The sequence below is a fragment of the Schistocerca piceifrons genome, chromosome 1 (assembly GCF_021461385.2).
Source record: "Schistocerca piceifrons isolate TAMUIC-IGC-003096 chromosome 1, iqSchPice1.1, whole genome shotgun sequence".
In the NCBI taxonomy this organism is placed as follows: Eukaryota; Metazoa; Arthropoda; class Insecta; order Orthoptera; family Acrididae; genus Schistocerca; species Schistocerca piceifrons.
In genome coordinates, this window is record NC_060138.1 from 649,527,137 (window position 1) to 649,552,682 (window position 25,546).

General features: G+C 44.0%; 1 protein-coding gene across 1 annotated transcript in view; it reads left to right on the forward strand.

The window, feature by feature from the left end:
* Positions 1-22,704: 22,704 nt before the first annotated feature.
* LOC124760964 (cadherin-89D) overlaps positions 22,705-25,546 on the forward strand; it is a 192,138-nt gene continuing 189,296 nt past the window's right edge. The window contains exon 1 of the mRNA XM_047249109.1: positions 22,705-22,735. Coding sequence (XP_047105065.1) covers positions 22,705-22,735 — 31 coding nt within the window. The remainder of the gene's footprint in view (positions 22,736-25,546) is intronic.

Consider the following 25,546-nt stretch of genomic DNA (forward strand, 5'->3'; position numbering starts at 1 on the left):
CTAGGCGCTTCAGTCTCGAACCGCGCGACCGCTCCTGTCGCAGGTTCGAATGCTGCCTCGGGCATGAATGTGTGTGATGTCCTTAGGTTAGTTAGGTTTAAGTAGTTCTACGTTATGGGGACTGATTACCTCAGATGTTAAGTCCCACAGTGTTTAGATCCATTTGAACCATTTTTCCAGTTCTGTTCTTTATCTTTCTGTGCTTCGGATGGGTACCCTCTAAGACCTGTTTCCTTTACATGACGCTCTTCCAGGAGAGCAGGTGTCTCACGGTGAGCTACGGTCCTTGAATTGGGTGACATCAAAATGGTACATCATCGTCAACGACAAATTCCCGAAAAATGTAAATCTTCGCAATATACACATTACATGTTTTATCAGACTAGCGACTGCATACATATAGAAATGATGATATGTTAATCCATAGATTTACTTATGGACACACAGGATATGTGTGGAATCTCCTGTGTCATTAATCAACAGGACAACTCCTGCAAACGTTGGTACAAGTGCATTGATTCGACCAGAAAGACTCTATTCCTGAAAACAAAGAACAAAGTTTCATTTTAGATGTTTGCGTGTACTGCAACATACATCATACATGCCGCGCGGTTAGAGGCTCCATGTCACTGGCTGCGCAGCCACTCCCGTCGGAGGTTCGACTCCTCCCTCGGGCATGGGTGTCTGTGTTGTTCTTACCATAACATAGTTTAAGTAGTGTGTAAGTCTAGGGACCGATGACCTCAGCAGTTTGGTCCCTTACAAATTCACACACACATCATACATCATCACGCGGCAACATACTATGGCTGTTTATCACATTGAAAACGAACACTGGTAATATACTGTAATCTTTGGCAACATCCTAAAAATAAGACCACGCCATAAATGGAAGAAGAAGGACAACAAGATAAAGAGAACTATCAAAACACCTGGTGGTGATAATGCTGTTGATTTAGTGAATAAAAGAAAGAAAAACGGTGGTAAAAGAACCTGACACTTTTATAACGTGCCTAATAGCAAATACGTTTGTGTGTGTTACTTCGTGTGAAAATGTCTACTACTTAAAAACAATACAATTACTATTAATAATTTATTTTTGCCGAAAAACTTGCGATTCGCCAGGCCGAGACACATTCAAAAATCACTCACGTAAGACTATTTAGACATGCATGCGTGAAGCAACGTCAGCGCCGGGACAGTGCAGCCACTATTGTAAACCGTTCGGCTCCTCATCTGTTCAGAGATCACATCCGGCCTAAGACGTTCACCTACAGTACTGAAACATTATTATTTTTCAAAACGTGTGCATTGTCATTGTATACACAGAAAAATTTTTAAGAAGTTGCGCATGAAGTACGAAGTTGGAAAAGAAACTAATGCGCACACCGAAATAAGAGGTCCCGGCAGAGGTTCGAGTCCTCCCTCGGGCATGGGTGTGTGTGTTTGTCCTTAGGATAATTTAGGTTAAGTAGTGTGTAAGCGTAGGGACTGATGACCTTAGCAGTTAAGTCCCATAAGATTTCACACATATTTGAACCGAAATAACAACAGATAAAGACGAACTTTGAATACATCTTATTTATTTTCATTTCGGGTGCAAATTTATTGAAAGACAGTTCCATTTTCCACGGCGAATGTTATTAAATCAGTGTCATTTTTACTAGGATCAGTTGTGTAAATTTACAAGTATAGGAATACGCACCTGAAGATGACAAACCCCCGAAATCATCTGATCGTGGTATAAATGACGTTGATGGTATATCAGAAAGGGTGTAAAATGGAATTGTTTTTCGAATCAACTTTAAATAAATGCCGAGGTTGCCTTTTCTAGTGAAGTGTCTGTAATCTTTGTTTTGGACCAAATTTTAACTTCCGAGCTTTTGTATGTCTAGTTTATCTCTCGTCCACAAAAGTAATTGTCGCTGAAAACGCATAGCGATACAATTCTTGTCTCTATGTGGCTGTTATAATCAGTATTAAGAATGGTTCACTACGGATGATGACACTCCTCAGAGTACCCTTAACACAAGAAATGCAATTCTACTTCAGCGCATTATATGTGACAGTTTCGTGTGTCCTTGTACCGGTTACGGCATGTCTTCAACGTGCCGTCCTCTCATTTCAGTGCAGTACTTTTCTTGTCTCTGAAATAGGTTACAGATGCTTTCAAACACCCCAGAATTATTTCGTAAAGTCTGACGAGTATGTGTTATTCGCTGCAGCAGTTCTTCAGCCGTATCAACGACAGAGGTGTACACTTCACCTTTGAGATGAGCCCAGACAGAAAATATCCAGAGAATTGAAGTCAGGTAATCTTGGAAGAGAAGGCACGAGCCTCACAAGACCTACTCATCTTGCTGCGATCAAATTTGCTTGTTATATGTCGCATTAAATCTGCAGAAAAATGTGCCGTTATCCCATAATGAACGTACCACCTTCCGCAACGTTTAACAAAGAACATGGCTGAAATTCGAGTCGCATTAGAAAGGGACTTGGTAAAAAACATACATTTAAAATACATTTTCATTAATTAGGACAAAGAAAGTTTTTTTGTACCTTCAAAACATTTTGTTGCCGGCCGGGGTGACCGAGCGGTTCTAAGCGCTACAGTCTGTAACCGCGCGACCACTGCGGTCGCAGGTTCGAATCCTGCTTCGGGCATGGATGTGTGTGATGTCCTTAGGTTAGTGAGGTTTAAGTAGTTCTAAGTTCTAGCGGACTGATGACCTCAGTTGTTAAGTCCCATAGTGCTCAGACCCATTGAGCCAACATTTTGTTTTGCCTTGAAAATGCAGTACTAAGAGTGGAACACGTGAAACTGAATTACTGATTCTCTTATGAGATTTATACTAGTGAAGTGAAAAAAGAAAAACACAGAAACAGCGTTAGAAGAAAAGGGTTCTTAAAAGTCGGAAAACTGCGAAAAACTAAATGTGCAACTGGTTTTATTCGACTTCGATCTCCGCTAACGGTGAAGGAAAATGAAATGGACTTTAGAACATATAAACAAAAGGCAAAATACAGTTATAAATAAAAGCGAAACTTGTCTCGTGAATAACACTCTCAACTTCAATAAACTTTAGGATGAAAAACCAATGATAATTTATAGCTTGCAAACAGCTCGTTTGCGGACCGAATTTTACTTGATAGTTTTGGTTCTATTATCGTGTACTTTCACCCGTGTCAATTTTCACTGTTGATTGTTATACACTCCGTAGTTGCCCCAGACACTCGTCTCCGAGTTACCCACATATTTTGAACGGTTTCCGCAGTAAAAGTTCCTGCCTTATCGCCGTAAGTCAAAACTGGTAACACACATTGACTTTACACTTTCCTTTACAGACAGATCAGAAGCTATATCCTACTCAGTTAACGTCCGTCGGATGAATGCGTTAGACTGGACGACCAATTAGTGCTACTTGAAAGGAAACTGTATTCTAGTACTTTATTCTACATGAACACTGCATTTTACTAACAACTAGTATTTTACACTAAACTAATGTACTTAGGACACCATATATGTATGTATGTAACTGGAGACCTAGAAACGACGGAGAGGCTTTCTCCCCGCCATAGCCCTCAGTGATTCACAACCCCACAACAGGCTACAGCAGTTTACTCACCATCACAGCACCGCCACACACCGAACCCAGGGTTATAGTGCGGTGGGCACGCCCCGGCCCCCTCCCCCGGTCATTCCAAACGATTGTAACCCACGATGTTTGCGTGGTAGAGTAATTATGGTGTACGCGTACATGGAGACAGTGTTTGCGCAGCAATCGCCGACATAGTGTAACTGAAGCAGAATAAGGGGCACCAGCCCGCATTCACCAAGGGAGATGGAAAACCACCTTAAAAACCATCCACAGGCTGGCCGGCCCACCGGACCTCGACACTAATCCTGCGAGCGGATTCGTGCTGCGGACCGGCACGTCTTCCCGCTCGGGAAACAGTGCGTTAGATGGCACGGCTAGCCGGGCGGGCTAGGACACCATACTCAATCGTAGTGCCAATTTGCTCGAATGAAGAAAGTATGCCCATTTCCACATCTCATAACAACAAAGGGCATAAAAATATTCCGTTCCCACATGATTACTTACAGTTTTCTCTTTATTGTGTTGTAATTGCATGTGTGTGTGTGTGTGTGTGTGTGTGTGTGTGTGTGTGTGTGTGTGTGTGAAACTTGCACCGCATATATTGAGGAAAAGAAAAGTTTTATTGATCTACGTTTTTCACAGTATGGGTTGATAGTCATTGGTTCGTATAGTTTACCAGTAAATGAATGGTAATAATACTTTTAAAATATATTTTGTGCAAACATACACTTTTTTAAACGGAACAACATCTATTGACATCAAAAAACTACAAGTATGGTCAATTAGAAAGTCAATGGTCTTTATTGCAGGATAATGATGCGAGTCGCTTATGAAATATCGTATTTTGAAAAGTGTCCACAGCGACGCCTGTTTCTGCCATTCAACCTGCGTAATTGCTAGGTACGATATTGTTGTGTTTGCTTACAATGTACTTGTGTATTCCTTGAGTCGACTGAAATATGGTAGTAAGTTAGTGTGTGACAGTCCAAGCAGTAGGTCCTGAATGGACGATAGGATTTACCAATCCAGAAAAAGCCAACGTGCTCATGGTGTATGGAGAGTGTAGGAAGAATGCAGTTCTTTCTTGTATAGGTATGCGACAAGACATCCCAAAAATAGACATCAATCATCTCGGCAGTTATTTATCAACCTCTTCAAGCAGTTACGTGACAGGACAAGTGATGACAGAAGAGCGGGAAATCAACGTTATTGCTGCTGTTGCAGTTGATCCTCACGTTAGCTCCCATGCAGTCGCACGATGAGGTGGCATGAGTCAGGCAAGTGTCCCAAGCACTGTCCATCGAGTTAGTTTTCATCCCTGTCACATCTCCCTCCACAAAGAGCTGTATGGAAACGGTTCTGAGAATCGTGCTAACTTCTGTACATGGATATTAAGATGGGATACTCCATATGCGTCAGTTACCTTGTTTAGTGTTGAAGCCACATGTACCAGTCGTGGCCAGGAAATCGGCCGGCCGCAGTGGCCATGCGGTTCTAGGCGCTTGAGTCTGGAACCGCGCGACCGCTACGGTCGCAGGTTCGAATCCTGCCTCGGGCATGGATGTGTGTGATGTCCTTAGGTTAGTTAGGTTTAATTAGTTCTAAGTTCTAGGGGACTGATGACCTCAGATGTTAAGTCCCATAGTGCTCAGAGCCATTTGAACCATTTTGAACCAGGAAATCGCCGGAACATCCACTATTGGTCTGCTGACAATCCCCATTGTCTTCGTCAGGTGAAACATCAACGTCCATAGAGTGTAAACGTTTGGGGTGAGATAGTGAACCACGAGCTCATTGGCCCGTATTTCATAAACGGAACACCGAACGCGCACAAGTAACGAAGCCTCCTAGCAGACTATATTCCATGGATACTAGAAGACGTTCCTTTGTGCTCTAGGAAAAACCTGTGGTACCAACATACTGGCTGTCCAGCATATAGTGCACGAAGTACTACAACATGTCTTGACGAATTGTTTCCTGATGGTTCGGTTGGACGCAGAGGACCTGTACCTCTGCCGGGCCGTTCCCCGAATTTGGAACCTGTAGACATTTTTCTGCGAGGAAAGTTGAAAGGAGCTGTCTACAGGGACATACCAATTACACCCAATGACATGCAACGACGTATTACTGCAACCTGCTCGGACATCGCCACTGAAATGCTGGCACATGTGCAGTTTCCGTTCCGTACCAGACTCGAAGCGTGTACTTCTGCCGCCGTTGTCATGTTGAATGCAACCTGTAATGGTCAGTAATCTCGTTACTGATTCAAATGGTTCAGATGGCTCTAAGTACTATGGGACTTAACATCTGAGGTCATCAGTCCCCTAGACGTAGCAACTACTTAAACCTAAGTAATCTAAGGACATCACACACATCCATGCCCCAGGCAGGATTCGAACCAGCCACCGTAGAGCTCGCGCGGTTCCGGGCTGAAGCGCCTACAACCGCTCGGCCACACCGGCCGACCTCATTACTTATCAGAATCGAAATAACTAGTGTATGTACCTGTGTTATTCTTTGCTGTGTGCTACCACACGTATTGTACAAGTGCTGGTGTAGAAACTTTTCGAAATACGATACCTCGTAAGCGATCCGTGCTAGAATCCAGCAACAAACAACACTGACATTCTAATTTACCCTTCTTTTAGTTCATTAATGTCAATAGTCATTGTTCCATTAAAAATGTGCATGTTTGTACAAAAAATACACTTTCTAAGTATTATTACAATCTGTTTATTGGCTAACAGTACGAGCCCCTGACTGACAGTCCATTCTGTGAAAACCGCACATCAATAGCCCTTTCCATTACTGCAATATTTGTGGTGCAAGTTTTAAGTGATTCACTCTGTATAGAGCGGGACTAATGTTATACCACGGTGCACATACAGCTGGTGCAAGTTTGCTTTATATGACAAAGTATTTAGAAGGATATTGTAAAACGACTTCAATTGTCACCCTTATTATCAAATGTGAATGTTTTTATAAACTCTAGTAACTTAAAAGACCAGTTTCAGTATGTTTCGTAACTTGTCGGTGCCGCACCTTTGAATATTTATCTGCAAAGTCATTTAAAAGGAAAGTACACAAGACAACAGGCAGGAGAGACATAGCTGGAGAAAGTTCATGCTGTCGTTATAAAGGCAAGTTCTTTACGACTTTAACGGTGCACAGCTAATGATGCGTAAAATGCTTGGCGTTTTTATGGGCTCTAAAAGTTGTAATGACACGTTTAGTGGTAAACTGCTACAACATACATGTCAATAGCCACTTACGTGTTACTGATACGTTTTCCTTTCGATGTTTTCGATTCTCCACTTTTCCTTTAGGGTACTTTTATACGAGAATATTGTGTTCTGTTCAAGCGTGAATATGTTACAGTGTAAATACAGGTGTTGGACAAAAATATGGGAACACCACGGGAAAAGCAAGCTTGAACATAAATCCAGATGCTAGCCAATCCTGCAGGTTGTGCTGTTGTTTTTGACCACGGACACGGACGTCAGCTGTGCGACGCCCTCAATATGATGCAAATGTCAGTCACGGTCAGAGCAGTGTTCTGTGTGGTTGCAGTGCATTACGTCGGAGCTGACTGAATTCAAACGTGTTCAAACTGTTGGTGCTCGTATTGTGGGTGCCAAAGTGTTTGGCGTTTCAAAAGGCACTATATCGAAGACTTATACCGCGTACAGGGAAAGCGGAAAGCATCATCCGCTAAGTGACAACGCAGACGAAAGTGTGACGTCAAATAAGAGGATGACAACCGCAAAATTCACTGTAGAACTGAAGGTCCATTTGCGAAATTTGTTGGCACCAAAACAAACTGTATAAGCAGGGAATTGCAGAGTGAAGAAGAAATCTAAAGCCACTCATCAGTATTGCAAATGCCCGTAACAGGAAAACGTGTTGCCGAGGCCATAAAACCTGGACCGTGCAGTAATGGAATAATGGCACTTTGTCGGATGAGAGTCGTTTCACACTGTTTACAACTTCTGGCTTAGTTTGCACTCTCAAACATGGCTTGGGTTCGGTGATGATTTTGGCAGCCGTATCGTGATATTGCGTCGGCCCCATGGTTACCCTGCAATGTCGCAGTTCTGCCAAGCCTGCCGGAGTGGCCGAGCGGTTCTAGGCGCTACAGTCTGGAACCGAGTGACCGCTACGGTCGCAGGTTCGAATCCTGCCTCGGGCATGGATGTTTGTGATGTCTTTAGGTTAGTTAGCTTTAAGTAGTTCTAAGTTCTAGGGGACTGATGACCTCAGATGTTAAGTCTCACAGTGCTCAGAGCCACTTGAACCATTTCTGCCAAGGGTTGTATGGTCATTTTGGCCGTTCAAGTTCATCCCATGGTACAATGTTTGTTCCCCAGTGATGATGCTCAGTTTCATGAAGACAGGGCCGCGGTTCACACGGCTCGCATCGTCCAGGACTGATTTTGTGAGCAGGAGGATGAATTGTCGTCTCTCCCCTTGCCATCACAGTCACCAGATCTCAATATTATTGAGACTTCGTGATCTTCTGTGGAGGGAAGGGTGTGTGATCGCTATCCACCTCTATCTTCGGTGCAACTATTTTGTAGGAAGACTGGTGTAAGATTCCCCTGTAAACCATACAGGTAACGACTGGAAGCTGTTTCGAATAACAACTACATCGTATTAGGCATTGTAATGTTGTTTTTGTTTTATGTTTCCTTACTTTTGTCAAACCCCTTATGTCATGTCTAGTTTATTATGTACTCCACAGAAAAAAATAATGTCGGAGAGCAAGAATAATTCAAAGTAGCCTTTTTAGAGTTTTCTGTAAACATGTATCTTTGAAGTAAAGGCACTGATCTTTTGAAAATGCCAAGTTAAAAGCAAATTTTCCTGGAGAAAATAGAACTACTTATTACCAAAACCGACTATAAAAAAATAGTTTTCTGCGTGTTGCGCACTGTGCTGCCACAGCTGTAATGTTTTAAGTTATATGTATAACATCATCCCCCCCCCCCCTTTCTTAAAGCAATTCTTTAATTTCCACTACCCGTCACTTTCACCGAATATCATCAGATGACATGCTGTATAAGGTAACAGAGACGTACAGTACATTATTAAACATATTTGTCGTTATAGGAACAGTCGAATTTTTATCTTAATAACACGTACCTAGGTATTTGTGTAGTATTTGGTACGAACGAAAACTGTTTACATAGCTTGTGCTTTTATGCCGAGCCTCGTGGAACAATAGTAACGAGTAAAAATATCACTGCAGCAAAATGACGAAAGCATTTCTTATATGTTGCGGAAAACTGACTTGGATTATCAGTATCATTTTGCAGGAAAACGAACTGTGTAAACACATTATCTTACGCAGGTCTCACTGTCGAATGCAGTCTATTGGTTTGGTTTGTACGTTCTGGTAACCAAAGATACTTCTACAACTGCCCGCTCTACGTCTTGAAGTAGTGAATGAGCAGTGACACAAAAGACACATGGTGTAACGTGGGAAGAAAGACGGCTTCTGTAAGTGTAGTACCTCAACTGACATTTTGTGAATACGTTATGAATGTTTTAGAACTACATTCGGTTTATTGTAGTAATGGTTATAATACGTGACAAATTAATTGTCTATTTACACATGGATAGCACAAAAAATTAACTTTTTTTTATTAATTTGTTTCTTCCGTGGATACTTTTGTCAACTCGGATGAAGGAAAGTTCATAAAATGAGCCCAAGAAAGAAGAAATTCTAGAATATTGTGTCCTTTAAATACATTCAGTTACCGTCCCTCATTTTCTTAGCCAGTGTTCCTGTTTCAATTACTATTAATAGTTTCTACCGATATGTGTCTCACAATATCAGAACCCAGTACGTTGTCCCCGACGGGGAATGTTTGTCAGGGATAAGGGTATTGTCAGGAGTGTCCCACGAAAGTGTCATGGGACCGCTCTTGGCCTCTATATGCATAAATAACCTGACGGATAGGGTGATTGGCAATCTGGGACTGTTTGCCGAAGATTCTGCAGTATACGGGAATGTGTCTTCCTCGTCTGACTGTAGGACGACAAAGGGTGACTTAGACAGAATTTGTATTTGGTGCGACGAATGGCAGCTCGCTCCACATACAGAAAAGTGCAGTTAATGTGGATGAGTACTAGAAACAATCGTGTAATGTTCTCATACAATATGGGTGGTGTGCTGCTTAACACAGTAGAGGTGATTAAATATCTAAACGTAACGTTGCAAAGCGATATGGAATGGAACGAGCACGCTAGGTCGGTAGCTGGGAAGGCGAATGGCAGACTTCGGTTTATTGGGAGAAATGTAGAAAAGTGTGGTTCATGTGTAAAAGACACCACTTGTAGAACACTAGTGCGACGCATTCTTGGGTACTGTTTGAGCATCTAGGTCGGATTAACGGCAGACATTAAAGCAATTAAGAAGCGTAATGATAGATTTGTTACTGGTAAGTCCGATGAATCCGAGTAATCGAGTAAGCATAACTAACTCAAACGGGAATCCGTGGAGGGTAGACGTCGTTCTTTTCGCGAAACACTACTGAGAGAACTTGGAGAACCGGCAATTTTGTGGCTGACTGCAGAACTATCCTTCTGCCACCAAGATAAATTTGTTTTAAGGAGCGCGAAGACATGAGAAAAGAAATCACGGCTCTTACTGAGACGTATAGACAGTTGTTTTACCATACCTCCATTTGCGAGTGGAAGAGGAAAGGGAATGACTAGTAGTGGAACAAGGTACCGTCCGCGATGCACCATACAGTAGCTTAAGGAGTATGTACGTAGATGTACATACATCAAAAAAAGTTTTGTATCACCCCGGTTCCCAGAAATCCTGAAGATAGACGTTAACTGTGGATATTGTATCACAGACACTGTCCCTTTGACTGTTCAGAGATGTCACTAAACCCGCCCAACGATGTAAACAAACATGTATGAGCAGCGCCTATTCGACGGAGAGGGTCCGACAGCCGATCAGTTCCACTCATTCCACCAGGAAGGAGGTACACGGCTCGTGTTGTCTCTAGTTCAGCCATACCTAAACGGTCAATACCGCGGTTCGATCGCGTCCACATTGTTACTTTGTGTGAAGAAGGGCTCTCAACAAGGGAAGTGTCCAGGCGTCTCGGTGTAAACCAAAGCGATGTTGTCCGGGCACGGAGGAGATACAGAGAGACAGGAACCGTCAATGACATGCCTCGCTCAGGCCGCCCAAGGGCTACTACTGCAGTGGGTGACCGCTACCTACGTATTATGGCTCGGAGGAAACCTGACAGCAAGGCCACGACGTTGAATAATGCTTTTGGTGCAGCCACAGGACGCCACAGGACGTCGTGTTACGACTCAAACTGTGCGCAATACGCTGCATGATGCGCAACTTCACTCCCGACGCCCGTGGTGAGGCCCATCTTTGCAATCACGACACCATGCATCGCGGTACAGATAGGCCCAACAACATGCCGAATAGTCCGCTCAGGATTGGCATCACGTTCTCTTCACCGATGAGGGTCGGATATGCCTTCAACCAGACAATCGTCGGAGACGTGTTTGAAGACTACCCAGTCAGGCTGACCGCCTTAGACACACTGTCCAGCGAGTGCAGCATGGTGGAGGTTTCCTGCTGCTTTGAGGTGGCATTATGTGGGGTCGACGTACACCGTTGGTAGTCATGGAAGGCGCCGTAACGTCTATACGATACGTGAATGCCATCCTCCGACCGATAATGCAACCATATCGGCAGCATATTGGCGAGACATTCGTCTTCATGGACGACAATTCGCGACTCCATCGAGCACATCTTGTGAATGACTTCCTTCAGGATAACGATATCGCTCGACTAGAATGGCCAGCATGTTCCCCAGACATGAACCCTATCGAACATGCCTGGGACAATTTGAAAAGGGCTGTTTATGGACGACGTGACCCACCAACCACTCTGAGGGATCTACGCCGAATCGCCATTGAGGAGTGGGACAATCTGGACGAAGAGTGCCTTGATGAACTTGTGGTTAGTATGCCACGACGAATACAGGCATGCATCAATGCAAGAGGACGTGCTACTGGGTATTAGAGGTACTGATGTGTACGACAGTCTGGACCACCACCTCTGAAGGTGTCGCTGTATGGTGATGCAACATGCAATGTGTGGTTTTCATGAGCAATAAAAAGGGCGGAAATGATGTTTATGATGATCTCTATTCCAATTTTCTGTACAGGTTCCGGAACCGAGGTGATGAAAAACTTATTTTGATGTGTGTACATGCAGATAAGGCTACTTTTAACAGTTATTTCATTGCGAATTTAATCATAGGCGGGAAATTGCTTGTCGATGTTGTATTTGGTATAAAACGGAGTTTGCGTGTAAGTTGACAAACTAAAAATAAGTTCTGAACTTGTCATATTCGATCTGGACGCCAGACTAAAAATAAAGTTCTGGACTTTTGATTTTCGATCTGAATGTGGACCCCATTATAACTTAATATTACTGTTTAAGCTCTTCGTGTATGACGAGCGTTTGCGGCTCATGCGTTATACTGCCTCCACAACTTATTTTTTGCTCCACCTAAAATACATCAAAGCTACGCAGTGGATCTGACATGAGTACCGCCATGGTGCTGCCGATGGGAAGAAAGATAGAGGCTGTTACGAAAGCAGCAGCGCTGACTCTCGCTACGGGGCTGTGCCACTGCGGCCTGGCCGGGCTACCGTAGTGATGGCCGCGGCCAGTGAAAGTGCTCCGGGTTGGCTGAACGGAGTCAATGTCACGGCTAGCAGGTCTGCTCCTCTTTCTCGCGGTTAACTGCCGCTAATGTGCGCCCGGCTGAAAAACCGGACCTGCTGCATGGTTACGCTATTGCCTCTGATCTGAAGGGAGAAAGTGTCGGCATATTCGTGTCTGAACGACAGTCATCGTGACAGTTGAACGTCTTTGTGGCTAAACCGTTAACAATAAATCTGCCGATGAGTAGAACGCTCTCCGTTTTCTAGGCACGTGGAACTGCGCGCTCAACCTTGCACCTAAAATCATCTCCGGAGACGAAGAAACATTGTGGCAGTTACAGCGAGTACTTCTTATAAGAGTAGTGGGTTGTGGTTGAGCGATACGTTGTACGCAAGAGTTTTTTTCGAACACTTTACAATTGACAATTTCGCTCTTGGGTTTGAAGGCTGGGTTTAAGTACTACTCGGCGCCACTTTCCTGCATGAACAGAAGATGCAATAAATGCCGGCCGGTGTGGCCGAGAGGTTCTAGGTGCTGCAGTGTGGAACCGCGCGACCGCTGCGGTCGCAGGTTCGAATCCTGCCTCGGGCATGGATGTGTGTGATGTCCCTAGGTTAGTTAGGTTTAAGTAGTTCTGAGTTCTAGGGGACTGATGACCACAGAAGTTAAGTCCCATAGTGCTCAGAGCCATTTGAACCATATTTTTTGCAATAAATGGTAGGAATTCACTCGACTTGTGACGCTAGTCTACACATTTTGGAGACCAGTTCGCAGCCAAGAGTCGTCGACAGAACAAGCACCAATAAACCAAGCAGGATCCGCGACGTAAAACTGAGCATCGAAGCAGCGTTCACCGTCGTTGAGTCCGTCCAGGAGATCTGTAGTATACAGAGTAGTTGCAGCATTAGAAAATTCCAGAAAAATGCAGGAAGATCTGCAGCGGATAGGCACTTGGTGCAGGGAGTGGCAACTGACCCTTAACATAGACAAATGTAATGTATTGCGAATACATAGAAAGAAGGATCGTTTATTGTATGATTATATGAGAGCAGAACAAACACTAGTAGCAGTTACTTCTGTAAAATATCTGGGGGTATGCGTACGGAACGATTTGAAGTGAAATGATCATATAAAATCAATTGTTGGTAAGGCGGGTGCCAGGTTGAGATTCATTGGGAGAGTCCTTACAAAATGTAGTCCATCAACAAAGGAGGTGGCTTACAAAACACTCGTTCGACCTATACTTGAGTATTGCTCATCAGTGTGGGATCCGTACCAGGTCGGGTTGACGGAGGAGAAGATCCAAAGAAGAGCGGCGCCTTTCGTCACAGGGTTATTTGGTAAGCGTGATAGCGTTACGGAGATGTTTAGCAAACTCAAGTGGCAGACTCTGCAAGAGAGGCGCTCTGCATCGCGGTGTAGCTTACTGTCCAGGTTTCGAGAGGGTGCGTTTCTGGATGAGGTACCGAATATATTGCTTCCCCTACTTATACCTGTAAGGATGTAGAGGCTTTTCTCACGAGAGGTAAGATAGATACTGCCTACAGGAAAATTAAAGAGACCTTTGGAGATAAGAGAACCACTTGCATGAACATCAAGAACTCAGATGGAAACCCAGTTCTAAGCAGAGAAGGGAAAGCAGAAAGGTGGAAGGAGTATATAGAGGGTCTATAAAAGGGCGATGTACTTGAGGACAATATTATGGAAATGGAAGAGGATGTAGATGAAGATGAAATGGGAGATACGATACTGCGTGAAGAGTTTGACAGAGCACTGAAAGACCTGAATCGAAACAAGACCCCCGGAATAGACAACATTCCATTGGAACTACTGACGGCCTTGGGAGAGCCAGTCCTGACAAAACTCTACCATCTGGTGAGCAAGATGTATGAAACAGGCGAAATACCCTCAGACTTCAAGAAGAATATAATAATTCCAATCCCAAAGAAAGCAGGTGTTGACAGATGTGAAAATTACCGAACAATCAGTTTAATAAGCCACAGCTGCAAAATACTAACACGAATTCTTTACAGACGAATGGAAAAAACTAGTAGACGCCGACCTCGGGGAAGATCAGTTTGGATTCCGTAGAAATACTGGAACACGTGAGGCAATACTGACCTTATGACTTATCTTAGAAGAAAGATTAAGGAAAGGCAAACCTACGTTTCTAACATTTGTAGACTAAGAGAAAGCTTTTGACAATGTTGACTGGAATACTCTCTTTCAAATTCTAGAGGTGGGAGGGGTAAAATACAGGGAGCGAAAGGCTATTTACAATTTGTACAGAAACCAGATGGCGGTTATAAGAGTCGAGGGACATGAAAGGGAAGCAGTGGTTGGGAAGGGAGTGAGACAGGGTTGTAGCCTCTCCCCGATGCTATTCAATCTGTATATTGAGCAAGCAGTAAAGGAAACAAAAGAAAAATTCTGAGTAGGTATTAAAATCCATGGAGAAAAAAACTTCGAGGTTCGCCGATGACATTGTAATTCTGTCAGAGACAGCAAAGGACTTGGAAGAGCAGTTGAATGGAATGGACAGTGTCTTGAAAGGAGGATATAAGATGAACATCAACAAAAGCAAAACGAGGATAATGGAATGTAGTCGGATTAAGTTGGGTGACGCTGAGGGAATTAGATTAGGAAATGAGACAAAGTAGTAAAGGAGTTTTGCTATTTGGGGAGCAAAATAACTGATGATGGTCGAAGTAGAGAGGATATAAAATGTAGACTGGCAATGGCAAGGAAAGCGTTTCTGAAGAAGAGAAATTTGTTAACATCGAATATAGATTTAAGTGTCAGGAAGTCGTTTCTGAAAGTATTTGTATGGAGTGTAGCCATGCATGGAAGTGAAACATGGATGATAAATAGTTTGGACAAGAAGAGAATAGAAGCTTTCGAAATGTGGTGCTACAGAAGAATGCTGAAGATTAGATGGGTAGATCACGTAACTAATGAGGAAGTATTGAATAGGATTGGGGAGAAGAGAAGTTTGTGGCACAACTTGATCAGAAGAAGGGATCTGTTGGTAGGACAAGTTATGAGGCCTCAAGGGATCACCAATTTAGTATTGGAGGGCAGCGTGGAGGGTAAAAATCGTAGAGGGAGACCAAGAGATGAATACACTAAGCAGATTCAGAAGGATGTAGGTTGCAGTAGGTTCTGGGAGATGAAGAAGCTTGCACAGGATAGAGTAGCATGGAAAGCTGCATCAATCCAGTCTCAGGACTGAAGACCACAACAACAACAACAACTTATACCTGCCGAGGAGATCACGACTGTAAAATCAGAGAGATTCGAGCGCGCACAGAGGCTTTCCGGCAGTCGTTCTTCCCGCGAACCATAAGCAACTCGAACAGGAAAGGGAGATGACAGTGGCTCCTAAAGTGCCCTCCGCCACTCACCGTTGGGTGGCTTCCGGAGTATAAATGTAGATGTAGATCTCGACGGTAAATAGTATAGGCTTAATAGCGTGGCAGTGCTGATGCTGACATGTTGACCGCCTTTATTTTAGTTGCGAGACTACAGTTGGAGTCACGAACGATGGCGGTCGAGTTTAGCCTTGTTATGCTCACCTACGTCACGCGTTCTCCGGCATCCAATGAGCGTTCAGTAGTGTTCCGAACGCTCTGCTGTGAATTTTGTATGCAAAGCGAGCATTATACGCTGCTGCAGTTAGTTATTTAATGAATTTTTATTCCATTTGTTGCAACTTTTCATGGTGATGGTGCTGGTGAACGACAAATTCTACACAACCAATCGAGAGATACAAATTGCGGAACACACGCTTTCATCAAGCGGAAAGCACATACCGCAACTGTCGCTCGGAACCGGCAGTAATGCAGTCCCCGTCCTTGTCTCAACGTGCACGATCCGTCATCGTTCGTGGATCAGACTACAGACACAGCCATGTGACAGACCGTTGAATATGACGGCGTCGCTTCGTAGGGCGGCGTGGCGCCCCCTGTCAAGAGAACGGCCCCAGCTCCATTACTATCTCTGGCGAATCTGTGTCGAAAGCGCTGCCAGATAGTAATGACAGCCTAAAGATAAATTTTCGTTATTTAGTAACGGCGAAATCAATGCTTTGTGTATATTTCCTTATCGGTTCCCACTCACGAGAAAGGGTCTTCCACTGTGAGGTTTGTATAGGATTCATTTAGCGAATAATCGCTGAAGAGTAACTGACTTTTAAAATGGTTTTGCTCCGCAGAATGCAACAGTATACAATTACAGATATTTTAAGTCACAGTGATATCCAGCGCATTACACAACAAAGAGCTTTGTTTTAAATGCAGGATAATGGGTAATTTTCAATTGGTTTTAATTAATGACAAGATGGACTGAAAAAAAAACTTTCAACATTATCTTAAATCATATAATATGAACCGTTACAGGAGCTAAAAGAAATAATGTAAACTGCTAACTAATACGGCGTAACGCTACCAAGCTGTCCAAAACAGCCTGCATTCTTTAGGACAACGGTGCAGATAAACTTTGAGTGATGGTCAATACCATTTTATATCGTACCTCTTGTCTTCATACCATTGTCGCCAGTTTTGTAAGGGCCTCGTCATTGCTTCTGTGGAGGCCGAGCTGCCATTGTTGTAACGGCTGTCCAAGTTTGTAAGTTCGTGAAACGGCTTCTGCTGCAGTACGTCGCTGAGACAATTTCTCCTTGTCACTATTGCACAGAAATGCCGCAGGGTCAGGTAACGGGATAGAAGAACGAAGGCTTTACAATACTCCAACAAATTAGTAACAAAGTCACACAAATGAGTTATCTTCGTGTCTTGACGAATAAGAAGTCTGCAACACTAGTTGTAATAATGCAAATGTCGTGTGACTAGGGCCTCCCGTAGGGTAGACCGTTCGCCGGGTGCAAGTCTTTCGGTTTGACGCCACTTCGGCGACTTGCGCGTCGATGGGGATGAGATGATGATGAGTAGGACAACACAAACCCAGTCCCTGGGCGGAGAAAATCTCCAACCCAGCCAGGAATCGAACCCGGGCCTTTAGGATTGACATTCTGTCGCGCTGACCACTCAGCTCCCGGGGGCGGACACGTAATATAACACAGGAAAGGCCCTCAGTGGCTAAGTGCAAATAATTGTAGGCAGACTTCATAGTAGATAACAAATGGAATTATATCTGTGTGTTCACTTCAAAGAGTACACTAAAGGACGTTCCCTAAGTCAAGCCTGGACAATGATCTATAACCAAGTGGGCGAGAGCTGCTCTTCTATCTTCCGAGTAGACTTCTCTCCCTTGGTGCCCGGACATTGGCGGATTGTACTCGGCCGGCAATTGGTCGAGGCGAAGTCGATATCTTCGTCCTCAGCGCCGTCCGTGGCGCTGGTGGAACTCGCGCAAGTGGGGTGTCTCTATGGCACCGGCACCAGCTCTCATCTTGCGGCTCTGGTGCGTTTGCTCTGACTGTGTCTTGTTCAGACGACACAGCACATAAAATCATCGAGATTTGCAGCGAAGCAAATTTCGCAAATTCTATGAGACAGAACGAGATTTTCACTCTGCAGCGGCGTGTGCGCAGGGAAGAAACTTCCTGCCAGATTAAAACTGTGTGTTGGACCGAGATTCGAACTCGGGACCTTTGCCTCTTGAGGTAAGTATTCTACCAAGTGAGCTACCCAAGCACGATCACTTTCTTCCAGTGGTGCCAGTCTCGCAAGTTTCACAGGAGAACTTCTGTGAAGCGTGGAATGTAGGAGATGTGGTACTGGCGAAAGTGAAACTGTGAAGACGGGGCGTTTGTCGTATTTGGGTAGCTCATTCGGTAGAGCACATGCCCACGAAAGGCAAATGTCCCGAATTCAAGTCTCGGTCGGGCGTACGGTTTTAATCAACCAGGAAGTTGCACTCTATGAGGCTGTTCGTTATGCCCCACAATATCGAGAGATCAGTGAGCTGGAAGACCTATAGAAGATAGATGACAGATGCAGGGACAGGTAGTTTACCTACCCAATAAGTAAGTGTGACACACTGCAATGAAAAAGTACAATAAACAATTATTGTTTGACTACATGGGTGGCTATAAATCACCTAAAATTCACAACTTTCAAATGTCTATTTCCTGAGCGATATATATTGGAACGATCAACAACATCTATGAAAGACAGCTTACAAAAACCTTCCTTCTACCAATTCGTGAGAATTAACCTTCCATCTGGGACCCTCACCACGAAGGCCTGATAAAGGAGACAGACCACGGAGGGGCAGCACGTTACTTCATGGGGTTGATTAGTAAGAATGATAAACTGCGGTCATCAAAGTTCTGTGGCAGATACTAGAGAGGCGTTTACTGCTGAAATTCCGAGAGCGTACGTTCTGAGAAGAGTCAGCCAACACATTGAGTCCTCTCACACAGATCTCGCGTAATGTCTATGATGGTAAAACCAGAGAATTTATTGTTTATATGGAAACATACAGACGTATGTTCTTCACGTACACAACACGTCCTTGCGGAGTGTGGATGTAGATGACGATACCCACTAGAGCATTACAGAACTCCCACTAATCTTCACAGTGAGTAGAAGACAGTCTGGACTTAGGTTACAGCTAGCATTCTCCAATAGACAAACAGAAGGAGAAGAAAGACAGTGAACGCGGCAGACCGCAGTACAAATATCTATTGGGCGATAGGGCACGATTTGTACCAAGGAGGCACATTTTGTATGCTCCTCCGATTTATCAGCAGTTAGGAAATGTTAACTCCATCATGAACGTTTTGCTTTTGGAATTTCATTTCACTGTTTTCATTCCTTGTACTTTCAAATGCACGTGTATCTCAGTGAACTGAATTGCATTTCATGCCAGAAGGCGAAAGCTTCCTACAGTCAGAGGTCTAAATTTCACAAAGTGATCTATAAATCGTCATAATGCAGTGCAGTGTTAGCACATGGCAACAGATTTTAAGCAGAAAAATTCACATAATGATGGAGCAAATTTTCGGTTGTTGAAGACGTTACAGTTGAGTGTACCTGCAAAACAACTGCGATTTCGTCGATGGTTGGCTGCCAATTGAATTTAGTTCCATGAATTATGTTAAGTGATAGTCATGTATTTACTTCTGATGATACCGACATCAGTAACGGAGATGGTAGTCTAAAGAAAATTTCATTCTACTATTATCTGTTGTTTTCACCTTCTTCTCTTTGTGAAACTTGATAGACATCATTTAACTGTACCAGTATTTCTGAGAGAAGTCACGTTCGGACATTTCGAACAAAACTGGTCCCCAGGATGTGGAATACCAGTCATTAGTTACAAAACAGAGAATCCTCTTTCACGATGACGGAGCTTCGGAACAGTCTGTTTTTGCCCAGCAAAATTTCGAGATATTGTTGAATAACAAACTGTTATTACTTAATAGTAATGGAATAAAAAAAGTTAATTATAGCAAATACTAAAAGCAAGGCATTAACTAATTCATACGATCATTAACGACTCCACAATGTAAAACTTAATATGGAAAAGGAAGCTGCAAAGTACAGTAAAGTCGGTTGTGGGAGCTCTGAATGCTTAAGTACGTCGTTACAAATTATTATATTGTTTCGTGAGTCAGAGGAAGATACATTGTTGTGGCTCAGATCATTTTTGGTAGATTTTTTCCCGTAGGTAATATTGAAGTGGATGAAACACTGAAAAATATACAAACTATGACACTTATTTCCAACAATTTAGATCACTCTGTTCTCATCACTGTTTCCTGAAATAATTACTGCTTTTGAAATATTCATTACAATTAAAGTAAAAGCATTGAGTTTTTAGTAAGTTATTAACTTATATTCTGCTGCCGTGTTTGCGATATTTCGTCAGAAGATATAATGAGTTGCCGTAGTGGTTAAGGATGACGGAAATCCCTCTGTGTTTGAATAGATTTCATAATACTTCATGATCTGATGACGGTGTATATGACCGTTTACTGCATGTGTGATATTCTTCAGTAGTTACATTTCATAATTTTTTGCCGTCTGTTGCGGAGCATGTTGGGATATTCAATATACCCACACTATGTTACACACTCTTCCTTAAAACAAAAATATAGATTCATATTCTTCAGTATTTCAGAATACTTGTTTGCTTTTTATGATTTAACCAAGTTTTATTCCTTTCCCGTTACGGACTCCTTAGTCGCAGTAAAATGTGCCTGAAAATAAAGATTTTTATAAATTTTCATTCCTTGGTTATATTTTTCTAAAATTTTGCATTAATGTTTTTTAAATCGTTTCCATTTATAGTTTTTTTTGTGAAGTATTCAAATGTGTTGAACATACAGGCTACGAGTGTTGCAACCATAACAGGAATATAAATATGTGTACTTACATTTTAGTGGAACTTACGTCACTTCTGCCTTGGGTGTCTTGGCAGACTGAGGCTACAGATAGTTTACGATTAGCTTGGTTCTAGCGAAACGTAACTTGGCTGCTTAGATAAATCAAATATCAGTTTTCGATTTTTATAATTCCGTCTTTTGCGTAAGACAATCTATTTTTCTCTCTTTTATTATCTAATGACAAACCTGAGAGTCTCTGTTTAGGTATTAATGATCTTCATTTACCTCTGATATTTTTTAGTACTTTTGTACAAGAGTACACACAGGCGTCGAGAAATGTCAGGGTAACAAAAACAGGAGGGAAAAAGTACTGCTGATTTGCATCCTCCATCTACATCTACATCTCTATTTATTCTCCGAAAACCACCTTACGGCGTGTGGCAGAGGTTACTTCTGAGATCACTATTTTTCCTCTTCCCTGTTCCATTCGCAACTTGTGCTGTGGAATAATGACTGTCGGTAAACCTCCATAAGACCCGTAATTTCTATGACTTTCTCTTCGTGGTCATTTCAAGAGACGTTTATGAAGGAAATACGAGTAATACGCTGCTCGACTCTCTTTTAAATGTACGCTCTCCGTTTTTCAGCAGTAAACGTCTCCGTGATGTTGGACGTTCCGTCATAAGGCAGGGGACCCACGAACATTGTCGGACATGATCGTTTTGTTGGTGCAGGTATTATCGTGTGGGAAGACATAACGTTGCATGGTTGTACTGACCTCCAAATCTTTGAAAACGGGCACTCGCCGTTCAACGTTATTATGACACTGTTTGCCTTCCCCATAAGCATCCTTTCGGGGTTGAATTAGGCTCTGGTTTCACTTTTATGGATGACAGTGTATGACCGCAACTTACAGCACAGTTGTGGGGCTCTTGGAACGAGAGGATATTGAGCGAAAGGATTGGCCAGCCCGTTCGCTCGACTTAAATCCCATCGAGCATATGTGGAATGCGTTGAGGAGACCGTCGATCCAGCAGTGGTAAACCGTGTTGAAGGAGGAGGAATGGAGCGCCCCATCACAAGAACTCCTTACCAAAGTTGCTCTCAGAATGACAACACGGTGAACAACACGAATTGCTGCCCGTGGTGATCACACACGCTACTAAGAGCCGTGTAGTGCCTTTTGTAATCTCCAGTGGACCGATATAAATCGCGGCGACTTTGGTATGATTTTTGTGCTTGAGTAAAAGTCTCATTTCTGTTCGCCTCATTGCTTATTGCTTTCAGATACCTTCTATATTCTACTTTACTATACTGTACTGTTCAGTGGGATTTCTTTCTATGTATCGTCCAAGTTTCATCTAGCTATGTTAACTTGGGTGTCGCACATGACGCGAAAGTTATTTTCGTCCTTTAGTTTTGCACAGCAGTGGATAATTTAAACATTGACGGCACTATAACATTCACTCGGAGTCTTCCCGACGTTACCTTCATATCTGACGATCTTGTTCCGTAAAGATCGTAGTGTCGTAGTGTTGAGTTCACAATTTAAGATAGTTCTGAATCCAACCTGAAATCTGATCCTTAATAAGTACTTTTTTTTTTGGAACAGTCACCAATATGGGCTCCATTGTCTACGGCGCTCTAGATGTCATGAACGAAGAGAGCGAACTGAGTTTTACGAGGAGTTGCAGATCCTTCCTCTTCCTCCCATGCCAGAGCTTGTTCTCCGTCCTAACGATCTCACTTTCGAGGATGTCAGACTGTTCCCTCTCGTATCCCCTTTCGTTCGGATGTTTGCCGTGTGTTACAGGAAGTGTTCATGCAGTCGTTTTCGTGTCTGTGGGACAAAAATTACAAAAGTTGTGAGCGGCCGGAGTGAAGGGCCCGTCACTTTTACTGAAAGCAGGTAAGAGTGTTTCCGTGACTTTCATTCCGACTGTGTACACATAAAACGGCATGTAAACTAGGCCGGGCAGTGAAGGGCGTTTTTATTGGCCATTATTCCGGCGGGCCGCTCGTAACTATCGCCGCTATTGTTATGCAGATGTCGTGCGGACCTTGTCCGGAATGCCGCGGCTGTAAGCGTCTGGGGGATGGGGGAACTTCGGAACGAAACGACAGGCGGTGAGTGTGCCTGCGGCCACGCGATCGACTCCACAGGTCGGCGGCGGGAGGGGGGGGGGGGGGGAGCAGCAGGCCAGGCGTCCACTCAGGCAGTGAGTCAGTGTTCCAGGCTAGGAACACGGTGATCGTCTTGACATTCTTACCTAGGAGCCAAGTCATGAACCGGTGCCCTTAATCCCATATACCATTTGTGACAAAGGGTAACGACCAACAATCTGCATCTACATCCATACTCCGCAAGCCACCTGACGGTGTGTAGCGGAGGGTACCCTGAGTACCTCTATCGGTTCTCCTTTCTATTCCAGTCTCGTATTGTTCGTGGAAAGAAAGATTGTCGGTATGCCTCTGTGTGGGCTCTAATCTCTCTGATTTTATCCTCACGCTCTCTTCGCGAGATATGCATAGGAGGGAGCAATGTACTGCTTGACTCCTCGGTGAAAGTATGTTCTCGAAACTTCGACAAAAGCCCGTACCGAGCTACTGAGCGTCTCTCCTGCAAAGTAACGCTTTCGCGATAACTAAATAATCCTGTAACGAAGCGAGCTGCTCTCCGTTGGATCTTCTCTATCTCTTCTATCAACCCTATCTAGTACGGATCCCACACCGGTGAGCAGTATTGAAGCAGTGGACGAACAAGTGTACTGTAACTTACTTCCTTTGTTTTTGGATTGCATTTCCTTAGGATTCTTCCAGTGAATCTCAGTCTGACATCTGCTTTACCGGCGATACATTTTATATGGTCGTTCCATTTTAAATCACTCCTAATGCCTATTCCCAGATAATTTATGGAATTAACTGCTTATAGCTGCTGACCTGTTATATTTTAGCTAAATGATAAAGGATCTTTCTTTCTATGTATTCGCAACACATTACACTTGTCTACATTGAGATTCGATTGCCATTCCCTGCACCATGCGTCAATTCGTTGCAGATCCTCCTGCATTTCAGAACAATTTTCCATTTATCAATTCCGATTAATGCCTCCGAAAGAGGAAAATTGGCACCTTATTACTGGAGACGTGAGTTTCGTAGGAATTTTGCAGCCTTAGTAGATTTATAAGCAGCAAAACAGTCGAGCATAATAAATCCAGAGAATAAACAGAAATGACAGTTATGTAGTTAACTTAATGACACAGTTGGTAAGTGTGGACTTTGAGACGTAAAAGAGGGAGTGCGTCGCTTTACTGAGACTTTCTTTTCATTTGGGAAACTGATAGAAAAACAAAGCAACTGCGCGATCAGGCCTAGAGGATCACGCGATGGTGTCCGGACGCCATGTCATCCTCTGCCAAATGGTGTCATTCGGATTGGGTATAGTGAATACCAGCGACATGAAGAAATTTTTCTATGTTTAAACGTATACATATGGCTGAGCAGTAAGTAATTTACTTTGCTTAGAGTCGATTTTAGCAGTCTTAAGCCTGTCAGCAGAAGCTATAATCAGGTTAATATGGGGGAGACTATCTGTCTTAACTCACCGAAGAGTATCTCAAAGAATTGGGTAGGAGTGTCGTGGCACCAATTGTCTTGCATTGAAACATACTGTACCCCCGCTGTTAGCTGACCAATGTCCTCCACCAACAACACATTCTCTGCTATCTAACTCGCGGTTCCAGTGACTAATGGCGTTAATTTATAAGGTACATTTCACGCAAACGGAGGAGGATACTCGTATGCGTAGGAGGTGAAATCTAAGAGAGGGGAAGAAGCATTGCAGTGTGGCCGAGGAGCAAAGAGGTTAGAGGCGGCAGGAGTATACATAAGAAAACGTCCGGATTTATTTTACGAGCGTAGCCGTGTGAAAAGTACAACTTGATCATAAAAGGGGCTTCACTGTTAAGAAGACGTTCACAGATCTTTAGAGACTTCAACATACAAAACACATTTAGAAAATACACTCCTGGAAATGGAAAAAAGAACACATTGACACCGGTGTGTCAGACCCACCATACTTGCTTCGGACACTGCGAGAGGGCTGTACAAGCAATGATCACACGCACGGCACAGCGGACACACCAGGAACCGCGGTGTTGGCCGTCGAATGGCGCTAGCTGCGCAGCATTTGTGCACCGCCGCCGTCAGTGTCAGCCAGTTTGCCGTGGCATACGGAGCTCCATCGCAGTCTTTAACACTGATAGCATGCCGCGACAGTGTGGACGTGAACCGTATGTGCAGTTGACGGACTTTGAGCGAGGGCGTATAGTGTGCATGCGGGAGGCCGGGTGGACGTACCGCCGAATTGCTCAACACGTGGGGCGTGAGGTCTCCACAGAACATCGATGTTGTCGCCAGTGGTCGGCGGAAGGTGCACGTGCCCGTCGACCTTGGACCGGACCGCAGCGACGCACGGATGCACGCCAAGTCCGTAGGATCCTACGCAGTGCCGTAGGGGACCGCACCGCCACTTCCCAGCAAATTAGGGACACTGTTGCTCCTGGGGTATCGGCGAGGACCATTCGCAACCGTCTCCATGAAGCTGGGCTACGGTCCCGCACACCGTTAGGCTGTCTTCCGCTCACGCCCCAACATCGTGCAGCCCGCCTCCAGTGGTGTCGCGACAGGCGTGAATGGAGGGACGAATGGAGACGTGTCGTCTTCAGCGATGAGAGTCGCTTCTGCCGTGGTGCCAATGATGGTCGTATGCGTGTTTGGCGCCGTGCAGGTGAGCGCCACAATCAGGACTGCATACGACCGAGGCACACAGGGCCAACACCCGGCATCATGGTGTGGGGAGCGATCTCCTACACTGGCCGTACACCACTGGTGATCGTCGAGGGGACACTGAATAGTGCACGGTACATCCAAACCGTC